At 59.9% G+C, this 13,387-nt stretch overlaps 5 protein-coding genes across 5 annotated transcripts; all 5 read right to left on the bottom strand.

The window, feature by feature from the left end:
- Positions 1–15: 15 nt before the first annotated feature.
- ABB37_04875 (hypothetical protein) lies at positions 16–950 on the bottom strand (the record flags this gene model as incomplete). Its single annotated transcript, XM_015802697.1, has 1 exon — positions 16–950. Exon 1 carries the CDS (start codon positions 862–864, stop codon positions 16–18), a length of 849 nt encoding a protein of 282 aa, XP_015659141.1. The 5' UTR covers positions 865–950.
- Positions 951–1,293: 343 nt separating this feature from the next.
- Positions 1,294–4,316, bottom strand: ABB37_04874 (putative mitochondrial hypothetical protein; the record flags this gene model as incomplete). The annotated part of the gene is made up of 1 exon (XM_015802696.1): positions 1,294–4,316. Exon 1 carries the CDS (start codon positions 4,303–4,305, stop codon positions 1,294–1,296), a length of 3,012 nt encoding a protein of 1,003 aa, XP_015659140.1. The 5' UTR covers positions 4,306–4,316.
- Positions 4,317–4,789: 473 nt separating this feature from the next.
- Positions 4,790–5,845, bottom strand: ABB37_04873 (hypothetical protein; the record flags this gene model as incomplete). Its single annotated transcript, XM_015802695.1, has 1 exon — positions 4,790–5,845. Exon 1 carries the CDS (start codon positions 5,708–5,710, stop codon positions 4,790–4,792), a length of 921 nt encoding a protein of 306 aa, XP_015659139.1. The 5' UTR covers positions 5,711–5,845.
- A 480-nt stretch (positions 5,846–6,325) lies between these two features.
- Positions 6,326–10,171, bottom strand: ABB37_04872 (hypothetical protein; the record flags this gene model as incomplete). The annotated part of the gene is made up of 1 exon (XM_015802694.1): positions 6,326–10,171. Exon 1 carries the CDS (start codon positions 9,965–9,967, stop codon positions 6,326–6,328), a length of 3,642 nt encoding a protein of 1,213 aa, XP_015659138.1. The 5' UTR covers positions 9,968–10,171.
- Positions 10,172–10,917: 746 nt separating this feature from the next.
- On the bottom strand, positions 10,918–13,203 carry ABB37_04871 (putative serine/threonine-protein kinase Nek3 putativeprotein kinase; the record flags this gene model as incomplete). The annotated part of the gene is made up of 1 exon (XM_015802693.1): positions 10,918–13,203. Exon 1 carries the CDS (start codon positions 12,559–12,561, stop codon positions 10,918–10,920), a length of 1,644 nt encoding a protein of 547 aa, XP_015659137.1. The 5' UTR covers positions 12,562–13,203.
- Positions 13,204–13,387: the final 184 nt, after the last annotated feature.

The following is a 13,387-nucleotide window of genomic DNA, read 5'->3' as shown; positions in this document are numbered from 1 at the left end:
GTGTATGTGTGTGTGTTAGATTGCCGCTATTTCTCCAACATCAGCCGGGTCGACGTCTGCCATGCCGCTGATTCTGTTGCCCGAGAGTTGGATGGGGCAGTTGGACAGGATGTGGACGGAGCCGTCGAAGGTGTTCTGACTGCAGAACCCCGTTCCGCCGCTCGAGACGTAGAGGCAGAGGAGGCCGCACTCCCGCACCGAGTTGCGCGTCACGGAGGGGCTGCTGGCGTCTGCGACGACAATGCCGAAGCGGCGCGCGTGCTCCACCGTGTTGCCCTCGCAGCTCCCCGAGGCAGACATTTCGTAGTATATGCCAAAGGTGCAGTCCCGGATGCGGTTGCCCTGCAGGGCAACGGAGCTGCCTCGCACATGAACGCCGTGGACACGACAGTCGTAGACGTCGGTGTCCGACACCACCCCTGCGGCGCCACTCATGAAGTACACCCCGTCACCCCCGGCCGCGCAGTCGTGGATGCGGCAGCTGCGTACCTCGACGGTGGTGCCGGCGTAGGCGCGGACGCCGTCGGTGCCGTGGTGGATCTCGCACCGCTCCAGAGTCGCGTGGCCCTTCCGCACGCTGACCATACCGTGCACCTCCATGTTCTCCAGCCTCGCGTTGGCAGACACCACAATGGGGCCTCGCACGGTTGCCCGCACCACCTCTCCGCTGCTGCCCTCCTCCGCTTCATCGTCAGCTGGCGAGGCGGACATGACCGTAACGTCGACGCCGAGGTGCACCGTTTCTTCGTACACGCCGGGCGAGACAACGACGGTGTCGCCTGGGGCTGCGCAGGCCAGCGCGGCGGTCAGCGTCGGCGCGTCGGCGCCGCTTTGGTTGCCCACAACAATGATGCGCGACGCCATAGTAGCAACAATAAATAATGGTCAAACTCTTCTGGAGGCTTCCGCTAATGTCTTTTGCTTCGACCGGTAAGTGACTATATGAGACTTCGGCAGTAACCGCAAGGAGAGGCAAGAAGAAGAGCGATGATGAAGCCACAGGGGCGAGGAGCCAGAAACGCACCGACACATGCGGGCGTTGAAATCGAGCCGCACGCCCACCACCGAACGTGCCGATTTCACGCGTGCACTCCGCGTTGACGGGTGCGGTATATTCGTTTAATTCATTCACTGTGGGCTGCATTGCGCGACATCGGTTTGCGCCTTTGCTTGCAATCTTTTTTCCTTTTAATCGTGTTACCTTCTCTAACGGATTAGTGAGCGTTGTCGATACAACCAGAAAACAGATGTGAAGACAGTGATGAGAGCCTTGAAAAAATCCACTTACACTCATCATATTTTTAACGCCTCGTCCATCCACGACACCGCGTCGGCGTCGGCGTTCATCGGCTGCAAATTTCGCTTCCCGCATGTGACGACTTGAGGGTCGAGGATCTGCCCTTCCACCGAACGAGCAGCGCACCGTACTTGGGCAACGTGATAGAGATCGCCCGCCCCGGGCTCTGTCTCCACAAGTCCCCAGCCTTCCGCGTTGATGTCCTTCTTCAGTGTTCGCAGCACCATCTTTACCTCGAACCCGTGCTCCACCAACACCTCCGCTTCCACCTCATGGCGCTCGTGGGACCCGCCATGCCACACAACGTTGTAGCGTTTGAAAAACGTCGTCGCCAGAAGTGGCACAAACGGGGCATCCGCGAGGTTTGCCAGGCACAAGCGCACGTTGAGGGTGAAGACGTACCGTCGAAGTGATGTGGTGGCAGGGTGCAGCACAAACACACCGCTGCTGGCGGCAGACATGTTGTAGGCTAGCAGGTAGATGCCGGGCAGCTTCAGCGTCTGTAACATACCACGAGCGGATGCAAAGAGGGACGCACCAGGGACTTTGTACCCAAACAGGAAACCATCGGCGCTGACGTGCAGCACGTGCTTCAGCGCAAACGCGCTCGCCGCCGTCGCGTACACCTTAACCGACGAAGAGGGAGAAGTAGGCGTCTGAGCGGTGTTTGAGTGGTGCAGAGTGCCGAGATTTTCGTGCGGCACTCGCAGGTAGGCTGCGGCCCGCTTCTTCGAGACAGACGCTTCGTCGGGCAGCATGGCCACCACCGCCACGTGTCGCGCCGCCACGCAGGCAATAAACTGATGAACGACGTAGGAATCGGTGAAGACGTACGTCAGGGGCGGTCGAACGCCTGTCTGGACGTAGTCGAGCAGGTACTGGTACTCCTTTCTCAGACTGGAGAGCAGCGCGCTTGTACGTGACGAAGCGGAGGAGGGGTCGGCGGTACGCAAGTAGGAGGCGAGCGTTCGGTGCCAGCCGTGCTGCAGGCAGAGTTGTGCCACCGCGCAAAAGACGCGGGCGTCCAGCGAGAGCGTCGCCGGGAGGGTAGACAGCAAAAACGATCCAGCGGCGTCGTCCACGGCGTCCGCACAGCACTCCAGTGCCTGCAGCAGCCTACGCCACATCGGCGCATCACCGGGATTGTGCTCCACCAGGGTACGCATGACATCCCACCGACCACGCTGCGCAGCGACCGACGCGAGAACTCGCTGCTGTGGGTGGGAGAGCTGCTGCTGCGATACCCCGCTGTCGTGCAGCACCCGCAGCAGCACCTCCGTGTCGTGCACCGCAAAGCCTTTTGCCTTCGCCAGCTGAAGCGTCGACTCCCACGGCGCGCCCGCAGGCAGGCTCATGAGCAGCTGCGACACCACCGCAGTCTCTCGCGCGGGCACCGCATCCCCCACCAACGCGAACACCTCCAGTGCCTCCTGCCAGCGTTTGCTGTGCAGTGGAGCGCGTAATGCGTCGGTGCAGGCAGAGACGAGAAGGGACACCTCGGTGGCAGTACGCGGCGGCGGCGCGCCGGCCACGAGGTCCAGCACCTCCATCGCATGCCACCACTTCCCGCTGCGCTGCGTCATCTGCGCAAGCGAGGCCGCCACCGACAAGTTCGCTGCGCCGTCGCCGGCGTTGTACTCCTGCAGCAACTTCCAAAACGGAGCGGCCTTGCCGGCATCGCTGAGGAGGCGCAGCGTCTCGGGGAGGTACCGGCGCCAGTGAGGGTTGCCGCTTTCCGCTTCGTGCATCGTGAAGGCGAGGGCTGTGCTCCAGTTCAGCTGCGGATTGCCCGTCAGCACGTCTCCTGCCGTCTCTTGAGTTGTGGCTGCCGTCTCGGCCGACTGCTGGCGCATCACATGCCGCAGCTCAAAGTAGGGCTCCGCCCCCGACATCGACGTGAGGAGGCCGACGGCTTTGTCGAGGCCGTCCTTTGTAGTGCCAAAGCGGCGCAGCGCATCGCAGTGCAGCGCCGTCCCGTACGTCTCGACCGCCTGCGTAGAGACGGGCAGGTGAGGAAAGCAGCGCACGAAAGTGCCCGCCACGAGCGCGGAGAGTTGAAAGAGGCGGTAGAGGGGCGTCGTGCTCTCGCGCCGCTGCGCCTGTCGCAGCACCTTCTCCACGCTTGGATGATCGCCCTCGTCGCCAGCACGCCGCGCCATCTCGTCCAGCCATCGGGGGGACAGCGATGTCAAAGATGAGGAAAATGCTTCCTTCGCCGCTGAGGGGTCATAGGGTTCAAACAAAAACGGCAGCCACGGTGGGAAGAGCGGCCGCAAGCGTTGAAGCCCTTCGGTGGCACCATCGGTCGTGTTTCCGTAGAGCCAATCCAAGGACCACGCCAGCACCTCCACGGCGTGCGCCGGACCAGACCGTTTCGACTTCTCCGTGCTCGCAATCGTGTGCTTTGCGTTGTGGAGCACCGCCTCATAAACAGGTAGCAGCTCTGCCGGCACGTAGCGTCTGGTGTCCGCCGCCCCGCACATCACAAAGACGCTCAGAAAGCGGAGTGTGTCTTCCACCGCCAACGCCGTCTCGAGATGCTGACGGAAGCTCGTGTCGTGTAGAAGCCCCATACACGTCTCGTAGCCCAGTGCTGCCTTCTCTGAAAAAAGGAGGACGGTCGCCGTGTCGGCGGCAGCCGCAACGTCCAGCGCAGGTGTGTGCGCACGCAGCTCCAGAGCATCTTTCCAGAATGTGCTCGCGGCGCCGCTGCGGCGCCGCGCCGACGTCGTCAGAACGGCCGCGAGGGACGTCAGCGTGTCGCGGGGGAGCTCGATGGGAACGTGACGGGGACTGATGTACAACTGAGCGTGAAAGCGCTGCAGCATCGTGCGGCACGTCGCCCACTCTGTTTCGTCGACGGATGTGCTGCACGACAACGCCGGCTTCGTGCCCTCCTTCTTCTCCGCCGGCGGCGGCTCTGGCGCGCGGCCGTAGAGCTCGAAAAAGATCGAAGAGCGGCGACACGCCGTCACGCGCAACGTACGCGCCACTCTTGAAGCCCACATCCCATTCCACTAACGCACACAACAACAACAAAGAAGGAGACAACGGAATGAAGAGAGGATTATTTTTGTCGATTTAACGGAGTGAAGGACGTTTCAGTAGAAAGCCTCAGCCTTACTGAGTAGTGCTGCTGATTTCGAGAAAACAAACGTAGCTTTGGAGTTTTCGTTTTTCCCCGTCAACGCACCCAAATGCCTCCTATTCGTTAGAGATCTTGTGCTTACAGAGTGCGCAGTGCTGCTCCACTTGAGGCTTTTCGCCAGTCCGCCGTAGCTTCACGCATGCATAGCTTTTCTTCTTGTTCTTTTTGACGGAAGGTGGTGAACCCAAATTACCCAAGGAGAGAAAAACAGTGGCTTCTTAACGCGTGCCTCGGCAAGAGGACAATCGCACCGATCACTGCGTGCACCGGCATGCACATCTGCGCAGCAGTTACTCCAGCTACACGATTCATTATCCGACAAAAAAAAAGAGTGACGCGGCAGCTTAAGCGGTGGCTGGGGCTGCAGCCGCGGTCGTCGCAGACGCAGGCGACGTTGTCGTCTCTGGCTTCGCGGTAGACGGGGCAGGGTTCACAGGCTTATGGACGCCGTTCGTCAGCGCGCGATCCGGCACGGCGGAGGTGCGGATGGGCAGCGACGAGACGGCGTACTGCGACGACACCGTCACTCCAGCAGGGCAGAAGGGATCGCCCGGGGGCAGCATCGTGTTCGGCATCAGCGGCATCACGACGTACTCGATGGGGGTCACCGCCGGTGCGGCAGCCGCGGCAGCGGTAGCGGCGGCGCTCGGGCTCACAGGAGAGGGCACCGAGGGCGGAGAAATGATGGCCGGCTCCGTGGGGGCGGGGTGCGGGTGGGCAGCCACGGCGGCACCCGCAGCAACGGCACCGTACGGCGGGGCGGCGCCTTGCCCCGGTGACTTCACCGGCTGTCCGTGGAAAGGGGTCCCCATCGTTGCGGGAGACGGCCCGGACATGTACGGCGGATAGCTGTAGGGCATCGGCACGTACATGAGCGGCTGGGCACCGGCACCGTAGGGGGCTGCGTAGGGCTGCGCCGCCATCGGCTGGCTCGGGCTGCCGGCCTGCGGTGGGACGGGGACCATCCCCGGCATCCACATGGGCGGCGCGCCTCCGTTCGGTGGCGGCTGCATCGGGAAGCCCATCGGGCCCGCACCGGGCGGCATGGCGTACATCGCGGCGTACTGACCGTAGTAGGGCATCATCGGGGCCGGCATCGGCATCGGCTGCGACAAGGGCACGCCGTCTGCACCGGCATAGGCGGGGGTCCCACCGCCGCCAGCACCACCAGCAGGGACCGCCACCGACGGCTTCGCGCCCTTCACTGCCGCCTCTGACTTGCTGGGGGTGCCAGACGTCTTGTCTGCTTTGCGATCGGCATCCATGGTGACAAGCGATAGCAGAAGAAGAGATATACTAGAAATAAAAGATTAAGTAAGGAACAGCGATTAGAGGTGAGCGTTAGAGCAGAGCCGCAACGTCTTTTCAAGACGACGGTGTGAGACGGCGATAAAGCTGCTATGCGGTGGAGTATCAGAATAGCGTGCGTTTAGGTGGGTTGGCCAGAAGAGGAACGATGGGGAGGAACGGAGCAACGCGTTGTAAGATAGGTGTGAGGCCTTCGTAAAACCGGAAGAAAACGAACAGCGATGACGGCGTCACGCAGACAAACCCGCTCGCTCATTCGTGGCCTACGTCCCTTTCAAGCCTGGAAGGACAGGAGCAACGACAAAAGAGGGTTCGTGCTTTTCTTCAGGTCCGAGAGACACCCGACAGCGCTCTTTGCACTTTTTCCGCAAAGTTGAGTTGTAGATGATTTGTCGGGACGCAACGAGGAAGGCCAACAGGAAGAAGCGAAATGTACAGGCGGTGCCCGTCAACGCGCGCGCACACCTTTCACAAGAACGAAGCGTCACACAAGTACCACGGAATGGGCACTCGTGTCTCTGAATATATATATTTTTATATATACTATTTTCGATACAACGGAAAAAAAGGGGTCAGATAAAGCTCATAGCAGAGGTCAACTTCTCCATGGCGCTCTGCAGCTTATTTAGCTCTGCACTACGATGAAGGGAGAGAGAAGCTTGATGTTGTGATGACGGCGTCGATCTTTTCAATTCTGCGCTGAAGGCGTTGACGCCAACACGATCCTCTCTCACAATGTTGTCGTGCAGCCCCGTTTCCCTCGCACGCAGCTGCGCCTCGCGGTACCGCAGCAGCTGACGGCGCCGGCTCACCTGCTCTGCGATGGCGGCGAGCTGACTCGACAGCTGTGAGGACACCGCCTCGCGCTGCTCCAGCTCCGACGTCATCGCCTCCAACTCCGCCGCCTTGCGCTGCATCGCCTCCTCGCGCTGGACGACGGCATTCGTAGCCCGCAGCAGCTCCTTCTCAGTCTGCATCGATGCGTCGGTGGAGTTCAGCACATGCGACTTCGACTCCACATCCGACAGCTGGGCGGCCAGTTGGGTCTCCTTCTTCGTCAGCTGCGCCTCCCGCTGCGCAACGGCGGCGGTGGCCTGGCGAAGTCGCTGCACCGCCTGCTCTACCGTCTTTTCTCGCTTGCTGATTCTCGCCTCGCGCGTGGCGGCTGCTGCGTCGCGCTCGGCGGCGGCTGCCGTGACGGCCTTCACCTGCGCCGCCTCCGCGTCGTACTGCACCGGGGGCGGGAAGGGGCGCGGCGGCGTCTCGTGCAACGCATCGCTGTAATAGGCGTGCAGCGCGCGCAGGTTTGTCAGCGGCGCCTCAACGGGGGGAAAAAACTGATGAATGAGGTCGAAGACGGGGATGGCGAACGCCTCCATAAAGAAGAGTTGGCCCTTTACCAGGTCGCCGCCTCTGTCGTTGCCTGGGCAGACGGGGAGTCCCAAGGCGGCCTCCTCGTCGCCCTGCTGGTACATCTCCTCCACCACGTCGAGCCACTTCAGCGCCACGTCGACACCGCGGGCCTGCGCACCGATGTCGACAGCGTGCAGCAGCATCGCCAGCACCGTGTGACGGTCGCTCTCCTGCGTGAAATCATAAGCACCACCTCCGCCCCCTTCGCGCAACGGGCGGGACCACGTGTGCATCAAGGCGGCGTGGCTGCCCATGAAGGTGGCAGCGATGAGGTCTGCAACGAGTGAGTGGAAGTGCAGCGCCTCGGCGTCGTCCATGTCGCTCTGCGTGAAGTCCAGCTCTGGGTGACCCAGCATCTCAAAGGCGGTGGACGTGTGCATCTGCTCCAGCACCCGGCACCCGTTGTAGCGCAGGTAGGTGGCGTCGAAGGTGCTTTTGAGAAACACCTCTGTGCGACCCGGGTGGCGGACGTCGTGCACCGCGGCCGCGAAGACGATGGCACGCTTCTCCATCGTCGTCATGTGCTCCACAAGGCCAGGACACTGCAGCACTAACGCGTACACGCCCTGCAGCACGCTCGCTGCGTGCACCCGGTTGTGGTAGGGGTTGGCGCAGTAGTTCGCCTGCACGGTGTCTAACAGGTTCACCCACTGCAACAGTGAGGCCGTGTTTGGGAAGAGCAACCAATCCAGTGCGATTTGGTAGCCAGTGCGCACGAGCACGTCCGGCACATCAGCGCGCGCCGCCTCGGCTTTCATGTCAAAGTCCCACCTATCGAGTCCTTTGACAGCCGGGATGCCCTCGTAGGAGCGGTTGCCGAGTAAATACTCCACTGCTTTCACCCGCGTCGGCCGCGCCCAGCGGGAACCTCTGCGATCCGACTTTGCCGCCGCTGCATCTGACGGAGGAACGAGATTGGATACGCCGTTTTTGGCTTCCGCATCGCGCTGCTTCTCCAGCAGTCCCTGCGCCGTGCGCAGCTCCGCCAGCGACGTCTGCCACTCCTGTCGTTCCGCCTCGTACGTCGCTCGTGCAGCGGTGCATTGCTGCCGCAGAGCGTGGATTTCCTCTTTTGCTTCTGCGGCAGCCGTAATCTGCACGCGTTGCACCGCTTCCAACGCGTGTTGTCTGTCCGCCAGAAGTGAGCGCAACTCCGCTTCGGACGCCTCCTTCCGCCTCAGCAGCAGCCGCGTTTCTTCGAGTTCTGCTGCTGCCTTGGTGAGGGAGGCGTTCAGCGTCGCATCCCCTGCGTGTGCGGCCTCACGGAGTTGCTCGCGCAGGGTGGTGGCCTCCTGTCGCGTTGACGCGATCTCCGCCTGTAATGCGTGCAGGGTGCCCTCCGTTGTGCGCAGCTGGTGGGTGAGAGAGTCGACGGCGTGCTGCTTGTCGGCCAACTGCGCGGCAACTGCGTCCTCCATGTCCTTTGTTGCGTGCTGGTGTCTTTCCGCGCTGTCCGCTGCCTCTCGGGCTGCACGTTCGAGGGCTGCCTCCAACTTCAGCGTTCTCTTTGCGTTGTGTGCCTTCAGCACATTCCACTCCTGTTCCTTATCTCCAAAGCGCGTAGCCTCTTCCGATAAAGCCGCGACGCGACTCTCAAGGTCTGTCCTCGCCTCACGTTCTTTCTGGTAGTTGACGTCCGCTTCCGTTTTCTCCTTTTGAAGGATGTCGACCGCCACACGCATCTGGTTGATTTGCTCACTGAGAGAATGAATTCGTTGCTGCTGTTCGGTAAGTTGAGCTGCGGTGGTGCTTGCTGCATCCACGGCGGTGTGCTGCTGCTGCTGCTGCTCCTGCAGCGTGCGCACACTTCTCTGTGCAGCGTCAAGAGCGCTCTGTAGCCGCTTCACTTCCTCCTCGTAGGCGCTACGCTCCTCCGTCCACGACTGAGCCGACTCACGGAGCTTCTCGAGTTCGGCAGCGGCTTTACTCGCGGCAGCCGCGGCGTCATCCCTGCCTTGTCGGAGCTGCGCGTTTTCCTCTGACACCGCCCGCAGCTGCGACGTTATGTCGTCCATCGCTTTCGATTTGCGCGCGGAGGCTTCGACAACTGAATTGCGGAGGTGCGATAATTCCTCCGCGCCTTTCGCAGCGTCTGCGCGGAGTTCCGCGGCCTCATTTTGCAGTCTTGCTGTTTGCCCCTTCAGCTCTCTGTTGGCCTCCAGCAGCGCGCTCATCTTCGCCATCACGGACCCGTTCACCTCTTCAGCGGCGGAGAGCTTCGCCTGCACCTCGGCGAGGTCCTTGGTGGCGTCTGCGCGCGCCGCCGTCATCGCACGCAGTTGTTGCGACATCTGCGACGCCTCGTGCGTCGCTTGCTCTGCGGCGGCATCGGCCTGTTTCTGCCCCGCTGCCAACTCCGCCACGTACGTGTCCTTGGCGGTGAGCAGCGCACGCAGGGAGTCGTTCTCCCCGCGCAGCTGACGCCCGCTTTCCTGCACACGCGCGAAGTCACCTTCAAGCGCGGTCAGCTTCGCCTCGATCGCAGTGTGGTTGACAGGCGGAGAGGCGCTGCCGGCGGCGGGCGAAGGTGACGCCGATTTGGCTTCGCGGCGCTGCTCGCGGTTGCTGCGGCGCCAGTCCTGGATCTTCTGAAAGCACTCCAGGCAAATTGCAACAGGCATGCCCATCGGTGTCAGCGTGCATTCCGCGGAAAGGCAGGAGGAGCAGAAGAGGCGTCCGCAGCAGGAGCAGTTTTCTTTGGAGGTGAAGAAGCTAAAGCGCTTGCCGCACGCGGTGCACGCCTCCCCCGACGTCGCCCACAGTGAGCGAGGTACGGGGTACCCTGGCATGATAATAGACATGGTGGGAAAAGATCGGTTGGCAACCAGATACGAAGAAAAGATGCGGAGGCGGCTGCACGAGCCGCGCTACAGCCGGCGAGTAGTCGTATCAGAATGATAAGAAGAATAAATACAGAACGGAAATAAAAAAAAATGAGAAAGCGGGTATGCCTCGGTCCTTCAGCTCAATGTAAAGCACATGTGCTGAGGCGCGCCAAACGTGCTGCGCATCGTGGACAACGGTAGCGTGCACGTGCCAGCAGGGTACACGAAGGTGACACACACACACGTGAGATCAGAAAAAGGATTCAAGTCACAAAAAACAGCAAGGAAGAGAGAAAAAACAATGAGAAGCATCAAAGGAATAGATGAAGAGGCCACTGCAAGCTTCCTCGTTATTTTGCTTGTTGCATCTTCAGCGCCGTGAAAGACGCCCTATCTTCTCCAGCACCACGTAATAGAGGCGCGGATGCGCTTATCGCGCACAACACTTCAGATTAATAAATATGTTTCTGGCTTCCCCTCCGCATCTCACGGGAGTTTTCTCTTTAATTTGGATGGTTGCTCCTCTTTTGTGTCACCGATGAAACCTGATCCGGTGCGATACGTATTCGTTGAAACTGTCACCGAACACGTGAAGTATCTAATAGTCATAATCATAATCATAATAATAATAATAATAATAAAGCGAACGAGACCATAGCGGGTGTCTGTCTGCTGAACGCAGCACGAAAAAGGCGAGAAAATAGTTTGTAGAAGAAGACGTCCAAGAGCTGAGCTGTGGGCCTTCAACGCTGGAGTTTCACGAACAGTCTTTGAAGTGACTGGTAAACGAACGAGAGAAAATATATAAAGAGAGAGAGAATGGCTCCACGAGGAGAGCGAAGGAACGGACAGAAACAGCCGCCGTGTCCCACGAAAGACGGCGATCGGCGTACAACGGAAAAGGGGAACAGTCACGGCAGCGACGACTACTTGAGCCCGTAGTTGAGAAATTTGTACTGCGACAGAAGGCACGCAGCGTCGTCGAGGTGCTCGAGGTTAATGTGCTTTCCATTCGTCGTGTGCTTGTCGAGCACCGCTGCGATGTCGGCCAAAAACGATGACGCCTCCCTCACTGTAGACTCCTCGACCTTGCTGCTGCTGCGTAGTGAGTCCAGCGCCTGGGGGAAGGAGCCACCTGGCAGCTCGATCACCACCGGGACCTCATCTGTAAGTAGGTTCGCCTCGTCGCCAAACATCTGCGTCCGTCGTCGCTGGATGTCCAGCTGCAGGTCACGCATCGTGATGGAGGCGCTCGAGCCGTTCAGCAGGTCCTCCTCCACCCTCGGTGAGGGCGATTTTGAGGGGGCTTTTTTCGCGCGACTGGGCGGATGCTTTATCACACTCGTCGTGGGGGGCGGCTGCGTGCTGCCCACCTTCTTCGCCGGTTTCACCGACTTCGCTTTGGACGCGCTGCCGGACAATCGCGGAAAGGCGGACGCGCCCGCTGGTGCGGGAGTCCTTGCGGCAGGCGTCGCCGCTGCCGCCTCCGTTGCACCCTCCTCCTTCTTACCGTTCGAGATACCGTGCGTGGTCCGCTGGAGTTCCATGAGAATGTCGACCGCGTTGCTCGTTTGAATCCACTCGCTGGTGACGCTGTTCGATGTCGCCGTCTTCGGCGAGGCTCCCGGCACGACCGTACCGGGCGGAGACGGCCACGGCTTCGTGTAAAGCAGCTCCGGCCCGCTAAACTGCTGTAACAGGCGTCCACGCGAGGGTTTCTGAGAAGGGTGCGACGGATGACTCGGAGGCACCTCCAGGTGGACGTCGATGAGCTCCTGCGCTGTCGGTCGCCTCGTCGGGTCCCGGTCGAGCATCAAGCGGACCAAGCCCTCCAACTCGCTCGGCACACCGTTGTTAAACGGCGCTATTTCAGAGTCCAAAATCTGCTGGATGAGGCTGAACAAGTTGTCCCCCTCGAAGGGGCGACGCAGGGTGCACATCTCGTAAAAGACCACGCCAAGGCTCCACACGTCGCTGCGCTCATCGTAGGCGTCGTTGTTGCACACCTCCGGTGCGAAATAGAGCGGCGTGCCGATCATGCTCTCCGCCTTCGCGTTGGGGAAGGCCAATATAGTGCACACACCGAAGTCGCCCAGTTTGAGGTGGTTCTTCGACGTGACAAAGATGTTGCTCGACTTCAAATCGCGATGCAGGATGCGCTTGGAGTGGATGTGCGCCAGCCCACAAAGAAGCTCCGCCATCCACTCCAGCAGCACGTCCGTGGGAAAAGGACGGCCCTCGTAGCGTTGTCGCTCAATGAGGCCCTCTAACGTGCCAAACTCGCAGTACTCCATCACGATGTCAACGGTGTTGTCGACCGGATCGCTGAAGCTCTCACGAAACTTCACGATGTTGGGGTGGTCCACTTCGTCCATCACGATAATCTCCTGTTTGGCGCGCAGCTGCTCCTCGTCGCTCATGTTCGCGAGGGACATCTTCTTTAATACGTAGGTGCGATTGGTGGGTTTGTAGACGACGCGGTACACGTCCCCGGAGGCGCCGGAGCCGATGTGTTCGAACACCTCATAATCCTTCATGCGGTTCGCATCCGCATCGGCGTCGGCGTGCATTTTGTTTGTTTGCTTGCTTCACCGAGGCTAGGCAGACGGAGCGAACCGTGATGGTAGAGACAGCAATCACCAAGCCAAACCGCAGCACAGCGGCAGAAGAAGACCCCACGCTCGTGATGATTTGCTATCGCGCCGGCAAAAAAAAATAAATAAAAAGAAAAACGTGTAAGTTCTACGCAGCGGTGGCACACGGATCGCCAGAAGGACGTTTGTGCGGTTCAACCACGCACAGTTCAGCGTAGCGGTCTGAGAAAGGCCGGCGTATTGCAGGTGAGAAACACAAACACAAACCAAACCCCCCAGCGCAGCCGTTGCAAGGCCGTTCTACGATGTACGATGCCGTCTTCCCACGCTCGCAACAGGTGCACGTCTGAGAAAAAGAGATATATAAATAGATTTGTTTATGCTCAATAGACACTAAATATGAAGCAAACAAACATACAAAAGAGAAAGAAAAGAGAAAAGATATGTTCAACGATACGCACGGAGAAACGAAGAGATTGTAAAGGAGATGGAACACGAAAAGTCATTAACAAAAATAAACCAGGAAGAGGAGTCCGAAGAGATTCTTAAAGAGCAGCTGCACCGCGGCTAAGCGGCTGCGACAACAGAACGGCAAAAACTGATGCGAACCGAAGAACTAAACAAGAGTGAAACAGGTGAAAATAAGGTCGAAAAGAAAGAGCGATACAACAGTTGTAAGAGGAGCGCTTCATGTCGCAGCTTTGTCGTCGCTGTCAAGTTGCAAGAGCCGTTGAGCACGCCAACTCGTTCACTTCTTCATATGGAGCCAGCGCCGTTAGCCTTCTTGTTTTTCATATGCGAT

Source organism: Leptomonas pyrrhocoris, assembly GCF_001293395.1.
Source record: "Leptomonas pyrrhocoris isolate H10 chromosome Unknown, whole genome shotgun sequence".
In the NCBI taxonomy this organism is placed as follows: Eukaryota; Euglenozoa; class Kinetoplastea; order Trypanosomatida; family Trypanosomatidae; genus Leptomonas; species Leptomonas pyrrhocoris.
Note: the sequence above shows the minus strand (reverse complement) of the source record. Positions and strands in the feature narration are given on the sequence as shown.